General features: G+C 38.5%; 1 protein-coding gene across 7 annotated transcripts in view; it reads left to right on the top strand.

Moving 5' to 3' along the window:
- The window catches only part of LOC126335214 (nuclear distribution protein nudE-like 1), a 161136-nt gene extending 138266 nt beyond the window's left edge, over positions 1 to 22870 (top strand). For 3 of the 7 annotated variants that reach the window (XM_049998237.1, XM_049998235.1, XM_049998236.1), the window contains exons 8-9: positions 14753 to 14838; positions 22209 to 22870. In XM_049998237.1, the coding sequence (XP_049854194.1) occupies positions 14753 to 14838; positions 22209 to 22275 (153 nt within the window). In that variant the 3' untranslated portion in view covers positions 22276 to 22870. Of the gene's footprint in view, positions 1 to 1419; positions 1512 to 14752; positions 14840 to 22208 lie in introns of those variants that run through there. The other 4 variants (XM_049998239.1, XM_049998238.1, XM_049998241.1 and 1 more) reach the window with 2 other exon arrangements.
- Positions 22871 to 23174: the final 304 nt, after the last annotated feature.

Genomic DNA, 23174 nt, shown 5'->3' with positions numbered 1-23174 from the left:
AAAAGACTGTTGGTAACAGTAAGAGAAAGGTAGGGCTTTGAGTGTGTGGAAGATAATACAGTTATATGTGTATAAATGAAAGGAGGTACTGAATAGCAAGTCTTTATGGAAGTCATAAAAGTTTAACAAATTGAAAAAAGTGATAATTTTCCCTGATTTGCTTTCTTTGCTTTATCATCCAACCATTTCCCATTTGTTTGGAGCTTCTGTTCTGTCCAATCCCCGATTCCCCCAGCTCTTAAAATTTAGAAGCCCCCCCCCCCCCCCCCCCCTCATGCGAAACATCACATTGAGTTTATAGAAATGTTTTATCTTTTTACTTGCTGTTATTGAACTTAGAGATCTGTCTTAAGTATTGATGTTGACCACCAATGCTGAAGCCCAAATTTCAGTGCTGTATGACTTAATTCTCTGTTCATACTTGACAGAACGTCACATAAACAACAAACAAAGGAAATACTTCCATGGTGTTCTGCAGCTATTATTGATTTACAAATCAGTTTTTTTGCGTTGTATGTGGTGATGAAGTGATAACTAAAGGTCACAAGCACAGATAAATTTACTTACATAAATATTAGTGATACAGATACATATTTCTTACTAAGGAAAGATTGTGTAAAAAAGGCCACACATCATTTTATCTGGGGTTTGCAACATTTGGTTATTGCCTGAAGCTGGTCTAAGGACTTGCAAACTGGGTTGCTGGGAACAAATGATAGTTGCAGAACAGGTGATATTTATTTTCTTTTTTTGGTTTGTTATTAGTTGTACAACTTGTTGGTCAGCAGCACATGCAGACATATTGGTGTTATTAGCTTGACATTCACTCCTAATTGAAAAATAGTTAATTGTGAGAGGATTTTGCCAGCCTTTGTTGCATGTTCTAATTTTTCCAAAATGTGTATTTTTTCAAGATGCATGATGATGTAGACTATGTAAGGGAGAAATATGGGTAGGATGCAAGGGGAGAGAATGGAAAAACAGCATGCATTTACTAGATAAATCTTGTTTTCTTATTGATTTACCAATAACCATCTCTTTTCCTGTTTATATTGAAAGTGTTAATGGCACTTACCAATTTGCTGTGTAATTTTAAAACGTAGTGGATTTGTCTGCATTTAGTAGAAATATTTATGTGTGATTGCAAAGTTTCTGTAGATAGCTTTTCATTTGTAAATGCCACTTTACATTGTGAGAGACACTGTAGAAGAATTACTACTTAGTCCAGGACAGAGAATGTTACTGGAACTTTCACTTAATATGAACAATATTTCTATTTCATCTGTCCTGGCCACATTTACATAAGTTAATGAGAGGTAAGCAGTGCCCATTGTAAGAGTTGTTTGTTTTTACATGAATAATGTAAAGTGGATATTACAGTAGTTGCAGTGGTTAGTTTTCGTGTTGTTCTGTTGACAGCTTGAGAAATGGTTGTGCTCAGACTGTGACAAGCTCAGATGTGTGTGTAGCCGACGTACCTCACCATGCTCACTCCAGCGGCGGTAGTTTAGGTCTGTTAGTTTGCTGCATGTCTATACACATTGCGTTTTCTGTGAAGTTACCTGGCATAATTGCTTCCTTACTAATCCTGTGATATAATGCAAATAAGTAACAACTCGACAAACTGGTGTGTTGTAACTGCATAAGCATAATTCCCATAACCTAAAAATAGGGAATTTTAGGAAAAATATTGGACTATTAAGACTTGAATCGAGGTATATTCAGTAAGTGAAAGAATAGAAAATTTCAGTGAGTTGTTTATGAAATATTGAACTTATAATTTTGATGATCTAGGGAATGCTACTATTCAAACTAGCTTTTTACCTTAGCCTTTATTAATGAAGGAACGATAGGAATAACGAGCTCTTGTCCGTTATGCCACTACATCTTCAAGGGCATTTATTATTTATTGTAAAAAAAATTGAGTGTTTGTGTGGGTGTGTAAAGTACTGTAACCACTTATACCACAATAAATGTTTGTTCTTTCGTATTAACTGCTGACCTTTAATAAAAAGGGTTGCCACAAGTTCTGAAAATCAGGGAATTTCAAATGTATCAGGGAAAAATCAGGGAATTTCAAATGTATCAGGGAAAAATCAGGGTAATTTGGGGGGAAAAACCACTGGAAAATTTTCATTTTTGTCTCAGTAGCATGAAATTGTTGCTTACTGAAATGTCATGCTTTGTCGCTGGCTGGGTGCAGCTTAGTACATGCACAGTTTCCCCTACTCTCTCTTTCTTATTGCTTCTCCCCTTCCCACCCCTCCCCTTCCCTCAGCTTACAGTCAGTGTTTGCTGCCACCACTACTTGCTGCTAGCTTAGTAGCAGCCGATGACAGGTGGGGGGGGGGGGGGGCGTGAGGAGTGGTTTGTTTGGATCTGATTTGTTAATGCAGTGGCCGAAGACAACGGTCATGTCTGCACGAGTTGTGTCTGAGTGATTGTGTGTGCACTCTCATTTTCAGTCAAAAGCTATGGCCAAAAATTTCATTGTGAGAGTGTTGCTACCTATCCTCATTAGTATTGATTCTCAGAATATTTCGCAAGTTATCTGTTGTGTGGATGATCACCGCAGTCTCATTTCATCAACATGGTGTCTGTGATACATGAATAAGCTGACCACATGAGTGGACTTTCACGACAGACCAACTCTGCAGGCCATTTCTGTAGGTATCTCTAATGGATCAGGCCTGCCGATCTGAAGCCCATAGTTTCCCACTAATGTGTGGCCCCTGCCTGTCGGATATATTCTCGCCAATCTGCCTGCAGGCTGGGTCTGTGTTTGTGGCGTAATGTGGCGGGTTTTCATGGTTTTTCCATGGACCCAGGACTGTGGTGTTCCTCGGCAGGCCAGAGCCCACAGGCAATGGATTTCAGGAATTGCAAAAGTCTCACCGCATGTTCATTGTACAGTGTGGCATTTTGTAGATATTTTGTTTATTCTAGTACATTTTGGCACTTCAAAAGTAGTTTATGTATTAGAATGTATGGATGATAAAGAGAAGAAAACTGTGGCAGTCCCTGGCAGTTTGTACGCTATTTACTCATGTATTTCTTGTAAGAAAAATTACACAATACCTGTAGAATAATAGACATAACAAAGTGAGCAATAACTGACAATAACGAACATAGTAGAACCAACATTTTATTGGTCATTACCTATAGTGTTGGTTTACACAACTGTTCCCCACATTATACATTTCTTTCAAGAGGCCTACTTTCTCCTTAGGTTATTTCTGAAAGCAGGTAAGGTATTTTAAATCTGTCTCATGACTCCAACAAAATGTGTATTTTTGTCACCAAATGTGTTTCACTTTATTGAAGTAAAATAACATCAGTGGTCTTAATAAAACATATATACCATTTGGATTTACTTTCTCCATCTAAAACCAGTTCATTACAAAAGAAGTTGATGTTAGTATTTAAGAATTTCACTCATACGTTTAGAAGTACAGAAGTCTACTTTTTTTGTCAACTTACCGTATTTACTCGACTATAAGCCTCTTTAGTACATTACATTCTGCTCAGAAATTAGAGTCATCTTAGATTTAAAAATCTATTCAATTGCCGTGCTTCATTTCTGACTGTATCACTATTAGGCATTTGCTGTTGTCTCACTCTAGTTTAGTAGTTTGTTAGGCAGACAGGATTTAAATGAGATAGCAGCAAACACGAAAGAATACATGGCAAAATGTTTATATTCGTATTATTCTTATGGCGAAGAGAATACTGCATGTGGTTCACAATTCATAAAAGTTCCTATTAATAACCATCTCTTCTCACAGGTAGGAAAAAATTCAGAACGTAGAGTTGGCCATAGTGACAACCATCGCAAACAGTCTTGCCAGTCGGATTTTCGTAGTACATTGAAAAGCTGCTACATTCGAAGATGAACACTACGGAATTTGTATTTGCTTCGTTGGATAATGTATGAAAATGCAGTGGTCGAAACTCGAGGCGGAGAAAAAAGCTCATCTTCCACCCCCTCCCCCCCCCCTTTTTTTTTACTGGCGCAGAGGTTTTGGCGCCAGTATTTATCTTTGTACCTGCGAAGCATGCCTGTGTAGCAATACATATATTCGATAGCAGACGTTAGTTGTAGTAGCACCTACCAACATTTTTCAGAACTTCGGCTTACTTTGCACTCGATTCTAAGCCGCAGGCGGTTTTTTGTATTACAAAAACCGGATAAAAAGTGTGGCTTATATTCTAGTAAATACGGTACCCTTGATATCTAAAAATTTGGCAGGGAAAAATGCTAAAACTTGTCTGGCAATCAGGAAATTTCACTTGGGGGAACTTGTGGCAATCCTGCTAAACTCCATGCAGTGTGTGGCGGCAGCTGCAGAAAATCTGTTAGAATAACTGCTTTGCAATATGCAAGTTCTTAGTTTGTGTGTTTAAGAGGGAAAAATTCAAACATCTCTTCAGAGACACAGATAAATCTGAGGCTGGTGTGCTTCATTATTATGCCTAACTTAAAAATACGCTGTTTACTGTTGTACCGTACTTGTGAGTTTTGTATGTTCATCCAGATGTATGAGAGCCTGAAAAAAAAAGAGGAACAGAGGGAAAAGTTAATGCAGATACGAGTTAGTAGTGAAGTAAATGGATTACTGAAATGGTTGTAGTGAGATAAAATGAGAATGATGTAAGAGAGAACAATTCCAAGAAATAAAAAATGTATGTATAAGTACAGAGCTTAGTTTGGGAAAATTGGTTGAAACTGAACCTCTTGAGAAATTGTGTGCACTTAGTATAACTGACGTGAAGGCATTATATGTAAATATTAAGATGAGATACAGAGTATCAGAGGAAATGGGTACAAAATGAAAAATGTAAAGGTTGCAGCATCAAGAGTGTACAGTACTACATCCAAGAATGAGAAGATTAGACAAGGCAGTATATGATATCAAAATGAAAACTAAATAGATAGTGAACAGTAATTGGTAGTTAATTACAGTGTTAAATTGTGTAATGCTGAAATCTCGCTCACAAATACAGATGTAAGTTGTTGAGAGAGACAGATGAGGCTTTGAAATTAAAGTGATTAATATTACCTTTAAACTACTCACAGCATAAAGTATTGAAGTTTAAAATGTGTGTGGAATTATCTCAAAGAAGAGCATGTGTATGATTCTAATATACTGATGATATTATTTCTCCACAAAGTTATCATTTTTGGCAGCATCTCTATTTTTGGTGTTAATTTTGTTGTATAATAGTTTGCTCCACTCCTTCATTTTTATCATGTAACACTTCTTCTTGTGTCTGAAATCACTCTTCAACTTTTAAAATACATATGTGCTTCATTGCCAGTCTCATGTGCAACTGCATGTTTTCAACAGTAACTACATGTGAAACACTTGGAATGGAGTAGTGTGGAAAACTTTCAATATTCGTATTGCTCTTGAAAAGGACAAAGAGCACAAGTCTGTCTAGATGATTGTTCTACATGAAGTGGACTAGTGATCATTTCCAGTTTGAATAAAATTTACCATTTCCAGTTTGAATAAAATTTCACACAGGTGGTCCCTACAGAAAAAAAACTAAGCTATGCAATATTTGAGCTCAAGATACAAAAAAAAAAAATAAAGATGTCAGTGACAGAAGGGAGGGGGACTGCAAAATGTGTGCAAACCCTGTAATAGTTTTTCAACTATTTTGTGACTGCAACAATTTTTGACAAAGTGTGAGTGTATCAGTGACACTTTAGTAGAGAAGTTATTGTCATCAATAAAGAACTTTGTGTAATGAAACTTCCTGGCAGATTAAAACTGTGTGCCCGACCGAGACTCGAACTCGGGACCTTTGCCTTTCGTGGGCAAGTGCTCTACAATCTGAGCTACCAAAGCACGACTCACGCCCGGTCCCCACAGCTTTACTTCTGCCAGTAGAGCACTTCCCCACAAAAGGCAAAGGTCCCGAGTTCGAGTCTCGGTCGGGCACACAGTTTTAATCTGCCAGGAAGTTTCATATCAGCGCACACTCCGCTGTAGAGTGAAAATTTCATTCTGGAAACTTTGTATAATGCTCACATAAAAACAGATAAAATGGCCACACTTATCAGAAATTCCAAAAGTCATATAATGTGAGCAATAGAGAGGAAGTGAGGTTTCACATAGAGTTAAGTATAAATCAGCATATGGTTGATGAATAAATGTTGCTTTGGATTAGTAAAAGACTACTATGAGATGAGTGGTGAGCATATTTTCATATTTTTACTGAGAAAATGTATTACAATCATAAACTACCTGGCCCATTTCGTATCATAATGAGAATTACATTTTTGACCCATGGAACTTGCTTATAACAAAACTAAAACTAGCTGGTGCAAAGAAAATTATCCACTGAAAGCCTTGCCTCAGAATGTAAAAAGTATATAGCATAAAGACAGCAGCATTAAAAGGAGACCCTCCCTTAGAAATTAAGATGAGAAAAAAGTTAAAAATCGATGGGCAGCTGAATGACACTCCTGGTTTCACTGACAAAATGAGAAGCTAGTTGACTATAAATGTGCTCTGAAAGAAGAGCTGTTTAGTTCATCATAGTGTAAATAATTGCCATATGTATAGATTAAGAGATGTAAGAGATGGTTGAACACATTTTTGTGAAAGATGAAATATAAAAAAGTTAGAAATATAGTAGAAGGAAGAAAAGATGATGACAGAGAGATCAAGCAGTGAGGGGAATTTTAAATGTGAAACAATGGTAATGATTTGCAATAAGACACTAAAAATATGTGGGCCATGAGAGCACCAATCTTTATGGCCATTTGTCAAATGAGGACAATAGGGACAGAGCTGACATCTCTATAGTCTGGTGTTCTTACCTCTTAGAATTCCCTTTCTCATTTATTTTTCTCTTTACCAGTGTTAGTTTCAAAATCTAGCAATTACGTATTTTTCCCTGTCATTTTGGCAACCATGTTCTCATCATTCCCTCTTTCATGGTTGGGATTACATATCCTTTCCATGAGAGTTTCAGAATAGTTTTAAATAAATAATTAGTCAATCTATGCATACTGTTTTCCTAGAATCGTATGCATTAACGGCATTGAAGAAGAAAGTGCTTGTGTCAATGTATGTATTTGATTTGGGGACCACTCGTCTTTCTCAAAGTCTTAATCTGGTCAGTTTACTGAATTCTGGCTTGTGCATCAGCTTTATTTCCTCGGACACATTTATTTATTTTTACCTTCCCCCTTTTCCTTGCACCTGTTGTTTATGTTTGTGTTATTCCAGCTACTGCTTATAACTGCAATGAATTTCCTAACTAATCAGTGTTTTATTGGGAGCACCATTAACGGAACAATATTCAGTGCTTCGTTTTGAATTTTCTATCACACAGTACTCTACTTGTTTGTGGAATCTAAACTCCTGCAACTTTATTTTATTTGCAGCCTCTTGCAATCTCTGTTGTATTTATACAATATTTTCCCCCTTTTGTGTATCCTTTTAATCATAATTAATAATTTATTGCTTGAGGCTCAATGTTACTGAACCATAAATAATCCAGTTTTTGTAAGCACAGTCTTTTTAAGTACAATTATATTGTATTTATTTTGTTTTTGACATGACGACACAACTTTTTATTTGTGTAGAAAGTAGACTTTTTCTGGATCATATAACTTTTATTAAGGAATTGAGATGTACACTCATATTTTATGTACAAATACACATTGAATTGAAAGCAGTAGAACAGTTTTTATACATCTTCAACATTAGATGACATGCCAGGGTCTGATATACCTTCGTTTTGAAAATCCGTGGTTTTAATGTGTGTTTTTTTTTGTACTTCAGATCATTGTCAAAGTGGTGCTCCGGCAAGATGAAATTCCCACGGTGTGGACTACTGCCAAAATTCTCTCGTCAGCACCTTAGCACTGGAACAGTATTATTAAAGAAGTGATGTAAATTTATAGCTCGACAAATCTGCTGAATAGACACATGAGATACCAACTGAGCACAGTGTGGGATCCAGCAGTGGCCATGTTAAAATCACAGCGACTACAAAAGGGAACTGTTCGTCACACAAGGATGACACTTCAGTGGCAACATAGGTACTCGGGTGACAACAGCAAGTGTGGGCACACATTGGGACAGACCTGTAGAAGGTGGGCAATTAAAAGTGGCCCAGAGAAGAGAGTTCCAAAGTACAAAGAAACACAGCAGAGGGAAGGAAATACAGTACTAAAGCTGATGTTGAAAGTGATCTCCTTTCACCTCTCAGAACTTTTGGGCCATGGTCAGCAAGTTGCTCAAGGTGAATCAAAGCTGGATCGCTGGAATTATTACAGTCTGCTGCAGTTCTTGAAGACAGTGAGGCTCACTATGACACACCTTAGACTTTAGGGCTCGTCACACAGAGTAATCACATACTGACAGATCAGGGGACCTGGGTGGCCAGTCAGGGCTGCAACCAGACTGACCTCTGCTAACAACTCTGTCAAGGGTGAAGATTGTGTGTAAATGTGCTCAAAGGTTTGGCCGGCTGTATGGGCAGTTGCTCCATCCTGTTGGAAGTAACAGTAGGTCTTTTTCCTCCCTTATTAATGCTGCCACAAATTCACTTCCAATCATATCCACTTCTCCGGGCCACTTTTATTTGCCCCACTCTGTATATCAGCATGTGACTCCAGCCAGAGCGCACTGCAGCAGGTGATGGCAGAACACACTATGATTGTGTGTGCCAATACTATTAGTTCTTTGTCTGACAGGTGGCATAGCTGTCACTTCTGCTATCAATCAGGAAATCCTTGCTGTTGATAACCGAACTTGGAGAATTCACACTGGCAGATTTTCTTCTTAGACTGGAAGAAATAGGAGGTTTCAGTCGCAGCTCAGCAGTGTGTCGCCACACCTGAAAATGTCAGTTAGTTGCACTAGTAAAATATTATGGGAATTACACTATGACATCTGATGTCTCCCCCAAGTACCATTCCTACAACTAGTTCATCAGGGAAGTCTCAGGCAACACATCCTGCATCTATATGGGGAGGAGACAGTGAAAGAATTGAATAAGTTTGATAAACTTAGGAATAGGAAGAGTAGATTGCTGTGTATCCTTGCGTTCTTATTACAATCCCGAGATCTTAGAATTATTCCAACCTTCCCTAAGATAACATACTTTATAAACTCTGCAGCCGCCAACAGAATTAAAAAATGAGCTGCCCATGCAGTGTGAGGGAGAGGATTCATCAGACTCAGTGGGAATTGGATTTCTTATCCAGAGATTTCTGGGAGCCCAGTTGAATACTTTGGTAGAAAATGTGAGCACCACAGCCACAACTCAGAAGACTTTGTTAATCTGCACAAGAACTTACGACTGGCACCATAAGATATTCTCATTAGTTTTGACGTGGTGTCTGTTTTCATTTGAGTGCCACTGCAGGAATCAGTATTACTCATTGGCGAAAAGAGAAACTGGTTTTTTATTAAAGCATGTGCTCACCTACACCGAATTTTTATTCAGTGACCAATACTTTTAATAGACTGACAGGTTGGCAATGGGTCTTCCCTTATCACCTATTGTGGCTAATTTTTTTATGCAAAATTTTGAAGTGAGAGCACTCCATTCAGTGGTTTTGAAACCTGTGTGCTTTTGGTAATATGGGGGTTACACCTTCATAATCTGGCCCCACAGCACTTGATCACTGGATGCTTTTTTACATTATCTTCATTCAGATGTCAAGTTTATAGTGGAAATGGAAAAATGGTGAACTATAGCTGCTGGATATTTTGGTGTGGAGAAAGAGGATGGCATCCTGGGTCACACTGTGTACGTAAACCTACACATACAAACTTATCCTTAAAGGCCACCGACTGTCACTGTCCTGCACAGTGAAGTTACATGCTTAGGATGTTGGTCCACAGAGGACGGCCATATCAGATTCAGACAGTTTATCTAACCATCGATGCCTATTTCGTACCATATTCTTACAGGATGGATATTCTGAATGGGCATTCGGCACATAATAGATAAAGTGAAGAGCTGGAAGAAAGAGAAAACAAAGAGGAATGGTCGTCTTGCAATACTATGGCAGTATTTCTTTGGTGATATGAAGATTACTGAAGCAATATAAATTTAAATTCATCTTTTGTCCATCCTTCTTGGTCCAATGAAATAAAATTTTGATTTGAGAAAGCCTGGTGTCTGGAAGATTCCCTGTAACTGCAGGATGTCACATATTGGACAGACTTTTCGCACTGTGGAAGACAGATGTGTTGAACACTTCTGGACCAGCCAGAGAAATTTGCAGTGACCAAGCATTGATTCAGGATGGGGTGCAATATGGACTATTAAAACACCAAAATATCTGGTTCATACTGGACAAGTGCTATTAACACTCTGTTCCAGCCCTATTCTATGTACCCGGCTCCAGAAACCAGACAACTTTATCAATATTTAGAGACCTGCTGTGGGGTATCATTCGTTAATATATGTTGACAAATAGCCAACCATTTAAATTCTACTTCCTTCTACTTTTAAATTATGGTGAGATGTTTATGTTGTATTTAATAGTGTTTGAAGGTAATCACATAATTAACTGCCATGTTTTTGTAAATTTAAAAAAAGTCATATATTCAAATTAAATACAGTAAACATTTTATAAAGTGAAAATATTTTATTTATATACACTCTTTATATTCCTCAACGCAGTTCTCACACAGAGTCATAAGGTTTCTTTGTGTGGTATATTTTGAAACAAGATTGCATACACAATGCAACACCACACTGCTCACATTGGTACCCGCGTTTCTTTGCAGGAAGCTTTTCCAGTTCCTTTCTTGCTCCTGGAGCTGCATATATGACACACACTTGCAGCATACTTTTTGGATGTTGATGGTATGTACTGCAGAAAATGTCTTTGTGATAATCTGCTCACAGTTCCACTTTGTACAATTGTACCAGCGACTTCTTGTGCTTCCTCCTGAGTGAACTCAGCTGCAAGTGTTATCAGAAAGTCAGTGATTGTCATTTTTTTGTGGTGCACCAAATTGTATGACAAGAATGAATTTGACACTCCCATAAGCAGCAGGTGAAAATACATCTTCCTCCCCCATTTTACTGTCCTGTGTCGAAATGCATTGTATTGTAAGCGTTGGTCTGCAAGGTCGACCCCAGCCTTGTTGCAATTGTAATCTAGAACTTGAAGTGGCGTCAGTACAAATGTGCCATCCCTTTTTGTGTGTGTACCAAATGATGCCATATGTTTAGTTGATAATGAATACACATCTCTCTTGTCCTTCTATTTCATTGCCAACACATTACCTCTACGTCTGTATGTCATTTCTCCCTTCTGTAGTTTAGTTTCTACTAAATCTTGGGGCGTTGCTCTCCTAGAATTGCTCACAGTGCCTGCAGCACCAGTTCCTGCTTGAGCCAACCGCTGAAACAGATCTGGACTCGAATAAAATCTGTTTAAGTACACAGTGTGGCCTTTATGCAACAGATTGCCTTCAGACAGGAGCCTCAACATAACTTCCGATGATGCGTTGTCGAGCGCCAGCTTTCCAGCATACACTTCAAAATTGAGGACATAATCACTGCTTGCTTCTGCAACAATGTACAGCTTCAAGCCGTATTTGTGAGTTTTGTTCTGTATGTACACTCGAAAAACTTACACGACCTCGAAATGGGCATATACCTTTATATGTGGTAAGTTTTTCTGATGGACGATATTCCCGGATACAACATTCCCTCAGTCTGTTGTAGTAAGGAAGGATTTTGAAGAGTGGATGAAATCCTCCTCCTCCTGGCTTTTTTTGCTTGCGATTATCAGTGAGATGTAAGTAAGAAAGTGTCTGATTATACTGCAAATGACTCATTATATGCGGACAAACATTGCAACTTACAACTGGATTAGAGCACCAGTGATCTGCCATTCTGGAAATGCACATATGGAAAGCGATGCCCAAGAAACATCTCATTTCAGTCAACGTTACTGGCTTCCATGAACTCAATAATGAATGAAGTTTCAGTTCATTTTACTGCGTTTCTTTTATTTGTTTGTGCTTTCAAGTCTCTGGTATCTTCGTTCGTAAGAAACACTTTAGCAAAGTCGAATACCGAACTTGCAGAATTGATGTCTGCAAATATTTTTCTCGGCATTGTGTTGATAGGCAAAGACGGTAAAAAATCAGCTCTACTCCAGACATTAACTTCAGCAGCGGGAACATCAAGTGGTGTGTACTGACATTCATCATCACTTCCAGCCCCTTCTGATGAGCTAATTTCGTTCAGATCGTCAACTGAAAAGAGTAACAGAGCCTGTGACAGTGCGATTGCCGCAAAGCCTAACAAAATGCATGACACAGCATAAGTTTTTTTTTGCGTAAATAGTAACAACACCACTTAATGTATAAGTAATAATTCATATACCTTCAAAAATGCCATTCTCTTCCTCATCCTCTTCTTCATTCTTTGTGTCAGCTAAAACCTCTTCCATCATGAGTAAGTCACTTATTTCCTGATCGGAAAGACCTCTCCATGCCGTTTCGAACAAAGCTGAAAACCTACAATTCGCCATGTGCCGGCGTTGACGCGAATAAAGCGTTGCATGCCAACGTTGGTGTGAAGAATTATTAGTCCTCAAACATCGCTAGAGAAGATACTACTTGCACCATCTGTGAACGCAAGCCTGAACTAAGATCCCTGGAAGCCCATACCTTCGTCCAAAGACGTCAAAGAGATGATACTTCTTGAAAACACTGTAGCCCATAAATTCTATAGGCTTGGCGATTTTCAGAAGTCCAGTGGCCCATAAATTTTATGAGCTTGGTGTGGAGAGTGTTAAAGAAGCAGTGGAGATTTACAGCTTGCAGGGACTCTTCACTGCTGGTCACTGAATTTGGCACATTCACACCTGAACGTTTTCATTGTAGAATGGCACAAATAGGATGCTTTGGTAAACAGCTCTGCAGTGTGTTTGCTGCACCCAAAGATGTCGGTCAGCTGCGCCAGTTAAATATTGTGGGAATTTTACGGCATCGAACATCTCTCCACAGAACCATTTCTACTAGTAGCCCATCTGTTAAGCATCAAACAACACATTTCAGATGATATATTAACTAGCAGAACACAATTATGGAGTAGCACTTCCAGCCTTTGCTTTTTTATGGGATAATTTGAAGAGTACTGCTGTAGCACAATTGTCTTATGAGGGTTGATAAGGCACATGATTTATGATATGTGATTATATTTGGGCCACTATTTTAATTCATTGTTGCCATTGTATTAGTGGAAACATCTATACATGCATTTCTTTCCAGATGAAACCCACAGTTTTACAGTCCAAAGCAAATGTGTATTTTCTTTCCAAATAGCCTAATGCTTGCGGCTTTCAAGAGAAATGCATGGGAGTTATCCTTGTAGATAATAAGATAATAGTGCTGTAGAAAGATATACATGTCGCACAGTGTCGTGTGGTGGTTATCCTAGACTGACAGAGTCCTACATATGCCAGAATGCACATTCGTCAACTGCTGAAGTCAACAAATGTGCCTTCAGGCATAGGTCTGACTCTGTTCACTGTCTCCGCAGATCGCTAAAGGAAACATTTAATGGTTTGAGGATGATCAGCATGCGCGTGCACACACACACACACACACACACACACACACACACACACACACACACACACACACACATGTTCATGTACCTATTGATGATTCAGCATCCCAGCTGTTCAGTGGGTTGTTACATTTATTCCTTAAGTTATTTATTCTGTCAAGAATTTTCCATTACCACAAATTATAAGGTAAATAGACATAATTTAAGAAGACAAGTTGTAGTACTTATGATGTGTCTTAAATTGTTTATTTATTCTATTAGGAAAGACCCCAAATGTAATTTTCATAATCATTGTTGCGGTGCACATTCAAATATAATTGGACTTATGATGTAAATAACAAGACAATCTTACATTGTAACATAACTAGCGACCTGCTTCAGCTTCACATGGGCAACACTAAATATCTCTGCCTCTTTACCATCTTTGTTGTAGCAGCAATAAATTATATACACAAACCTTCTTCCTGAATCAATTTATCTACTAGTGAAAATTATATTAAAATCCCTACAGCAGACACTGAGATTAGCCTTCCCATGCTGACAGAAAAAACATGATGGGAGACTTTAATTTCTAATATGTATATAGATGTGTATAGACTCTCTGGTCAAGCTTCACTACTCTCTGGAGTTGCAGTGACTGTTTGCTGCTTTGCCGCCCCCCCCCCCCCCCCCAAAAAAAATACCATTTCCTCCATAGTTGATCAGCTCGTAGCTTCCATCATTGCCACAAGATGTCACTCCAAATGTCAGTTAAATATGCACAGATAAAAATATTTACACACTCATTAATCCTATAATTACAAATTATGTATACAAATTTTCTTCTGAGTCAATCTACCTATTGGTGAAAACTGTATCAAAATACCTACAGTAATTTCTAGGTTTAGCCTTCACATACAGACTGAAAAATGCAGCAAAGGGCTTTAATTTAGTAATATGTATAGCTACAGCAAATAATGCAAGGTATTTTCAGCAGGCCTCATCCATTTTACTGAAATATGTTGTCTGGAATTAAAATCAAATGCTTGTAAGATTATTTTCCTGTTGTAGAGAGAGCAGTGAGAAAAAAAGTTTAACAGACTTAAATTAAAAATTGTTCTGTATCATTTTTATTTCATAATTATTTTTGACTATCATATAAAATGTATGTTGAATCAATGGTTCATTTTGATTTCAGTCTATTGAATCAAAATTAACAGCTTCTCGCAATATTGCCAGAGACAACATACATCTCAGTGATGCAACAAACCGAGAGCCTTACAGGTGAAGTCTAAATTTTATAACTTTTTCAAAATTTTATCATAATTTATTCTTTTGAACAAATTTTTAATTTTGAAATTAAAATTAATAGTAACATTTGAAGCATAAAGCAGTCATCTTTCTGCAGATCGTGTCTAGCCTATTTTAGACACTCTTACAGTATCATAGTGTTAGTTTAATAGGTAATAAAACTGGTACTCCTAACTTACAAGGTTTATTAAAGATGTCTTGTGAAAAATATGAACATACTAACAAGCATCAGTGAGATGAATATGGTACACGACGTTCACGTTTTGAAAATCGCAAACATTGTAGTAAACCTGTAGAAAAACATTGGAGGCTCATTGTTCAGAATTCGGGAAGTTGTAAGCTAATAGAAAAGGGCAAAGCTGCTCTCATTAGAAGTTAAGGACTGTGTAAGATTATAACAAACAGATAAATCAGTGTACTTTATGTTAGTTATAACTGACATTCGAGTGGTTATGTGCTGTGAAACTGATGCAGACACATAATGTACATTGGCCTGAATTACAACATAAATAGTACTGACATGGGTCTGTCTGTATACACTCTGGGGTAGCTGTTTATGGGTTATTCTTTTTCTGACTAGTCCAAACTGACTGTCCTACCAGCATCCTTCAACATTTTAAATCCCACTACAGAGATTAAATAACAACATGGATAACAAACCATTTATTTTCTGTTAAGGAATTCTTTTTTCACCATTTGTGAGAAACTAGTTTTTGGGCCGAAGACCATGATGACAACAACAGGATTGATGGGTACCATATTTACTCGAATCTAATCCGCACCTGAACAATGAGACTTGAAATCAAGGGGGGAAAAAAATTCTCTAATCTAAGCCGCAACTGAAATTTGAGACTCAAAATTCAAGGGGAGAGAAACGTTTAAGGCCGCACCTCCAAATTGAAACAAAGTTGGTCCATTTTAATATGAGACACAATTTAGGTTGAATGAATAATGATACAGCTACGGTAGTTTGGTTCGAGTTGTAAGCTTAGCAGTTAAGCTTTACCAGGTAGCCATTGCTATGCATCAGACGCTCCGTTCGTATTTATTCGGGTACCCTTCCTTTTTTCACGTGCTTCATCTGGTTTGAATTGATTGCTTATTTTTCTTTGATCTCATAAGTGCCGTTCTCTTCGTTATAGGTGTTAACGTCACTCTGAGCTGAATATGCATTAGTGTACCGCGTCGTGCATTGTTGGTCGCATTCTGATAATGAGTGTTTACAGCCTGTCACCACTCACGGTACGGCTTGCTTTTGTGCGCGCTACCGCCGCTGACAACGGGTGGGAGTGGGGGGTGGGAAGAGGAATTGTTTACCGAAACAATGGCAAAGAGACTGCTATTTGTTGTTACTTACACTGCTGCTTTCTTTGATAATGATCAACAAGGACCAAATAACAGACTGCGCATGATAGATGATGTTCTGAACGAGAGTTTAGCGAAAAATTTTCTCCGTTTGATAATCTTTGCAGACGCCTCTTTAGCACATTACTTTCCGCACAGAAATTAGTCATCTTAGATTTAAAAATCTAGTCAATTGCCGTTTCATTTCTGACTGTATCACTATTAGGCACAAGAATAATACGAATATAAACATGACATGATATGTATATTCTTCCGCATTTGCTGTTGTCTCACTCTAGTTTCGTAGTTTATTAGGCAGACAGAATTTAAATGAGGTAGCAGCAAACATGAAAGAATACATGGCAAAATGTTTATATTCGTATTATTCTTATGGTGAAGAGAGTATTGCATGTGATTCACAATTCATAAAAGTTCCTATTAGCAACCATCTCTTCTCACAGATAGTAAAAAATTCAGAATGTAGAGTTGGCCACATTGACAAAAACCCCAAACAGTCTTACCAGTCGGATTTTCGTAGTACATTGAAAAGCTGCTACATTCGAAGATGAACAATACGGAATTTGTATTTACTTCATTGGATAATGTATGAAAATGCAGTGGTCGAAACTCGGGGCAGAGAAAAAAGCTCATCTTCCATCTTCCACTTTGCACTCGATTCTAAGCTGCAGGCGGTTTTTTTGGATTACAAAAACCGGAAAAAAACTGCGGCTTAGATTCCAGTAAATATGATAACTTCTTTTAGGGAAGTGGATTGGGACAGTTGATACTATTATGTTCAAAGTATAACTCTTTTAAATGATGGTGAATTAAAAGAGTCAGGTTTATAAGTGATATGTGAATACTTTTGATAATACAAAATTGTTAAAGGCTTTTGGGACCACTTCTTGACTAAATGCCTATTGGCTTCTGTCTCGGGTTCTTCAGCCAAGGTTTGACTGATGATTTTTCTGACATTTCGGCAGGATGAGCAGGTGGCATTGTCAAAACTTCACCCTCCATTGCTGGTAGTGGAATGGAGCTGAGCTCATGGCTGCAAATTATATGTACATTTCACATCAACGTCCACGGGCTTCTCCACATCATTTCCAGTGCAGTTCTCCTCTTACTACCTCCAATGGCCGTTAGCTGCAGCACAGGAACCCAGAATCCATTTACCTGGAGGCTTTCTTCTTTCTTGTTAAAGCTTTTCTCATGTTTGTGTATTTCTATAGCTTCTCTGAACAAATATGTGATAGCTCTCCTCTACACCCAAAACTTTCATCAAAGTCTCACACTGCCATTTTCTCCACCTGCCCCAACCTGCAATGTCACTTATGTTCTGTGATCCTGGTGTCGATTGATTGTCCAGTCGTTCCAACTTAAACCTTTCTGCATGTGCATTGTATGCAGTATGTTACCAGCACTGTAAATAGTCATTACGCTGTGTTTGCGTAATATACAGCCAATTCTGTCTGTCAGTTTGGGAATGTATGGTTGGAAAGCCATAGCCAACATTTCATTTTCCAATGTGTCACTTCACCGGGTGTTTGACTGTTATACTTCTAATGTAACTGCCAAACTCCCACTCATTGACTATCTGGAGCACAGTGGTTTCATTTTCCCGCAAGATATCACCAAGCTCTTTCATGTGGAATGGCAATTTCTGTGAAAAGCTGTGGTGGTAGCTTCTTCATGGAACAATTTGAAGCACAGGCACTGGACTTGGCACCTTGTAAACCTAAGGTGTGGAGCCACGGTGACTTGCTAAGATGCTTGAATAGCCCCTATGCCAACATAAAATTTACCATGGAAGTAGAAAAGGACAAACAACTACCATTTCTAGATGTGCTGGTCACAAAGGATGGTGAAAACTGGAAACAAACATGTGGTGGTGGTGGTGGTGGTTAGTGGTTAGTGGTTAACGTCCCGTCGACAACGAGGTCATTAGAGACTGAGCGAAAGCTCGGGTTAGGGAAGGATTGGGGAGGAAATCAGCCGTGCCCTTTCAAAGGAACCATCCCGGCATGTGCCTGAAGTGATTTAGGAAAATCACGGAAAACCTAAATCAGGATGGCCGGAGACGGGATTGAACCATTGTCCTCCCGAATGCGAGTCCAGTGTGCTAACCACTGAGCCACCTCGCTCAACAAACATGTGTCAAAAACCGACACACATGGACCGATACCTGTACAAACTCTCAGATCACCACCCGAGCCAGAAAAGAGGCATGGTTAATACAGAGTCTGCCAGAAAAATGTATACACTCTTTGTCAGACTCTGTCGAGAGAGCGATATTGTCATTCGATTTGAGATAAGTGTGTGTTTTAGTATGGTCCTTGGCTAACATATGTTAGTACTTTCATCTCGGTATTGAAAAAACAAGATGACTGGAGCATGCTTGACATTTGAGCAACGAAAATGTATCGTGAAGTGGTTTTTCAAGTTTGATAATGCCATTGAAGTGCAATGTCAGTGGAGGTGGAAGTTTGAAACAGAACCGTCAACCCACCTAACAATTAAACACATCATTAACAAGTTTTAATTGCAAGGAACCATTAGTGATGTTCACAAAAGAACATCAGGAAGACAGTGTACACAAGTCCTGCTTCACCAGCTCTCATGGAAATGTTTGTTAATTCTCCACAGAAGTCTGCTACGCAGTGTGCACGTAAAGTGGGAGTTAGCAGTACAAGTGTACGAAGAATTCTGAAAGCTGCAAAATGGAAAGCTTACATTTCATGATTACTGCACGCGATTAATGTTGATGATTCTGATCGCCAAATGCAGTTTTGTGTGTGGTATCAGCAAATGATAACTGATGACGAACAATTTGTGATGAAGGTTGTGTGGAGTGATGAGGCACAATGCCGGCCGAAGTGGCCGAGCGGTTCTAGGCGCTGCAGTCTGGAGCCGCGCGACCGCCACGGTCGCAGGTTCGAATCCTGCCTCGGGCATGGATGTGTGTGATGTCCTTAGGTTAGTTAGGTTTAAGTAGTTCTAAGTTCTAGGGGACTGATGACCTCAGACGTTAAGTCCCATAGTGCTCAGAGCCATTTGAACATTTTGATGAGGCACAATGTGAACTTAATGGAACTGTGAGTCGGCATAACAATGTGTACTGGGAACCTTAAAATCTGCATGTTTATATGGATAAAGCGGTCAATCTACCATGGGCTCATGTGTGGTTTGGACTATCATCTAGTGGCTTAGTGGGACTTTTTTTCTTTGACACTACTGTCACTGGAGAAGTGTCCCTGGAAATATTAAGCACACCAGTTTTGCCAGGTATACATGTGCTTTAGGGAGCTGATGAAGAGGTCTTCTACCAACAGGATGGGGCACAACCTAGCCATACAAGCTTTCCTGGATGACAGTTCTCCGGGACTTTAATTTGGGGTGGGGGGAGGGGGGGGGGGGAGACTATGAAAGGTAACGTCTGTTGATGTAAGCTACACACACACTGGAGGAACTTCACCAGGAAATTACAGCGACTTGTGCAGAGATCACCACTGTAACATTGACTGACGTAGTTGCCGTGACCACTTTTCATTCTGTTATGTGTATAGCCGTCTTCTTTTCTATAACTAGTACATCCAAAAAAGGTAATTTCCCCCCTTTTCAATTTCCATCGGGAATTTGATGTTTGGATGAAGACAATTAAAATGGTCCAATAACCGGTGCAAAGAGTCCATTCCATGTCGCCAAACAAGAAACATATCGTCAACATATCCCAGAAAACACGAATCCTTCAAAAAAGACGTTTTCAGGACTATGTCCTCAAAGTCCTCCATAAAAAGATTAATGACTATGAGGGATAAAGGACTCCCCATAGCGACACCACCGGTTTGTTCAAAATATTTGTCATCAAATAAAAAATATGTGGACATCAGAACATGACGGCAGAGCTTCGTCATTTCCTCATCACGTTTTTCATTAATTAATATTAATGACTCTTCAAGAGGGACCCAAGTAAAAAGTGACACCACATCAAAACTAACAAGTAAATCAGAGGGACAAAGATGAAGCAGCTTTAAAACGCTGAATAAAAAACAATGGAATTGGAAATAGGGTGTTTACATTTACCCACATGAGAGCTGAGAGCCGACGCTAAATATTTTGCTAAGTCGTAAGTTGGTGCACCCAAATTAGAAACAATAGGGCGCAGTGGGACCCCATCCTTATGGATCTTTGGCAAACAGTATAATCTAGGTGGAACGGCCACACCAGGACGTAGTTTTTTTGATAGTGTTCTCAGGTAAGGAACACTTCTGAAGAAGTGAAATCGTAGTCCATTTTATGTGATCCATGGGATCCTTCTGTACTATATGATATGACATATCCTTAAGTAAATCATACATCTTATTCACATAATTTGCCTTTGAGATTAAAACGGTAGCATTACCTTTGTCTGCTGGTAAAATTAACAATTCATGGTCCTCTCTAATAGACTGAATAGCTGCTCGTTCAGTTGAAGAAATGTTACTTTATGGAAGCCGAGACTGATGCAAAAGGTGAGAAACCTCCTGTCTAATCATCATTCTGTCTAAACATCAAATTCACGAATGAAATTGAAAAGGAGGGAGAGTTACCTTTTTTGGATGTACTAGTTCATAGAAAAGAAGACGGAACTCTTGGACACAGTGTTTACAGGAAACTGACTCATACTGACAGCTATTTACATGCTGCCAGTTGCCATCCACCTTTTCAATGTACAGTAGTCCTTCGGACCTTGGTTAAATGAGCATATGCTGTCTCGGATGCTGAGAATTTATCACGGGAGGTGCAGCATCTTAAGGACATGTTCAATAATAACGGCTATATGGACCAACAGATTCGATGTGCTTTTGAGTTTGGACCTCTACCTGAACCTTCTGAAGACACCTTTAGGTCTGTGGCTTTCCCTCCATATGCTGGGAATCTGTCCACCAAGATAGGTAGACTTTGAAGAAATACGAGATCAGATGTGTTTTCGTCCACCAGCTAAGATTCGAGTACTTCTTGGCTCTGTTAAAGATGATTTAGGTTTGAGGAAGTCTGGTGTTTACAAAATTCTGTGTGTGTGTGTGTGCGGGAAAATTTACATTGGCCAAACTATTTATAACGTCATAACAGGCGTATTGAACATCATCGCCATACGCGATTATTACAACCAAATAAATCTGCGGTGGTTGAGCATTGCCTTACAGAGGGACACATGATGCTATACAATGAGATGCAAGTAGTTGCAAATGCTTTGTGGTACTTGGATTGTGTTTTAAAATAATCTGTCAAAATCAGACAAGCAGATATTATCATTCATCGTGATAATGGATACTCGCTAAGTAAAGAATGGAATCCTGTTTTATCAGATATGAAGAAACTATGGCGTCTGAATCGGCCGAATATGAATAATCATTTGTAACGATATTTCGTTTTCAACAGTATTCACCACTGGAGGCACTGCAACTCATGACAACTATCCATTTTATTCATGGTATTCAACTTCACTCTCGGTTGCCACTCCACATAACTCACCATCGCTTCTCAGCAGTCTCTTCGCAGCATTTTTCACATGTATTAATTTTCCTAATGGACCAAAACTCCAAAATTACAGTGTGGCATATTACATTACAGTGCTTTTGTACCCATATAGCCATTCCATTTCAATACAAGATAAGCATTGTTAACGGAAGTGGAAAAAAATACAGTATGAAGAAAAAGAAAAGGTACATACAAACTTCATTAATGTTTTACAGAACCGTGAATGCTTAGCACAAGTAGATGTACATACAATAACCTAGGTCAAATAAGCCCTTAACACACAATTCGGAATTCAGTGTTTTATACTATCTAGACTCCTTCATTATCTGCCCCCACTATTTGAATGTTATTTCATGTGGACAGTAACACATAGTGTACAGATTTGATAGGCAATATCAAACTGTAAAAAATGTGATTAAACCTCTGTGTAGATGTATCTTTGTGTATAAGGCTGTAGTGAATGTACTTTTTCATTTCAGAGGGAGGCGCATAGGACGAACTGCTACACCGGCATCACCAAGTATTCATAGCTACCTACGAGCATGAAATCCTAATGCCTGCTGAGATGTTAAAGAAGTATCTGTGCTGCTATGACAAAAGCTGTGTAGATCTTTGCAGGCTGTTCTTTTGCCCGCACACAAATTTTTGCACATGTGTACTTTCTTCAGAAACATTTACAATCATTTTGTTAATTACAGTGTGCAATTTTGCACTAGTCTTCTGCTCTGAAATAGAAATTCAGTTATATTCAGGGTTTTCATCACAGATTTCCCTTACAAGAAGTACGCAACAAGCAGCTTTAATATGATCGTTTGTAAATATATTCTGTGATGCAGCAGAAATTTTTTGTAAAAAAAATTTAAAAATTCACAATAATAATAATATTTTATTAGAAGGAAAGATTCGACAGTACTGATTGTTCTGTGCAAAGTCTTATTGCCTTGTTTAAGATAGCTGAATTCAAATACATTATTAACTGTGGTAGTATTGATATGTAAATTTAACAATATTCTATACAAGAAAATGCTGCAATTTAGTTAAATTGTATTAAAGTATGATGAAATCTAGTAGTATTTAGAACTGTAAGCAAAAATTTAAAAAAAATTAAAAATATGAAATAAATAAAGTGAACAACATTGCAGCTCTGGCAGTTGTAATTTTGTGATAAATTTTGAAGATCACAAATAATGTTATGTGACATTTTTGAAAGGTAAGGATTGACCCTCTCAACAAATTAAATCAGGATATAAAACAAATACTAACAAAGAGATAGGGGGGCTGGCCAATACTTAGCTCAGTACAGCCGATAGATACACAGAAAACAACCGAAAATTTACGTTCCTACTTCCGGAATAAATGTTCCTTCATCAGGGAGGAGAGAGGGGAAAGAAAGGGAAGAAGGGAAAGTGGATTTAGTTACTCACAACCCAGGTTATGAAGCAACA

The sequence above is a fragment of the Schistocerca gregaria genome, chromosome 2 (genome assembly GCF_023897955.1).
Source record: "Schistocerca gregaria isolate iqSchGreg1 chromosome 2, iqSchGreg1.2, whole genome shotgun sequence".
Lineage (NCBI taxonomy): Eukaryota > Metazoa > Arthropoda > Insecta > Orthoptera > Acrididae > Schistocerca > Schistocerca gregaria.
The sequence above is the reverse complement of the archived record's forward strand: the minus strand, read 5'-3'. Positions and strand labels throughout refer to the sequence as shown.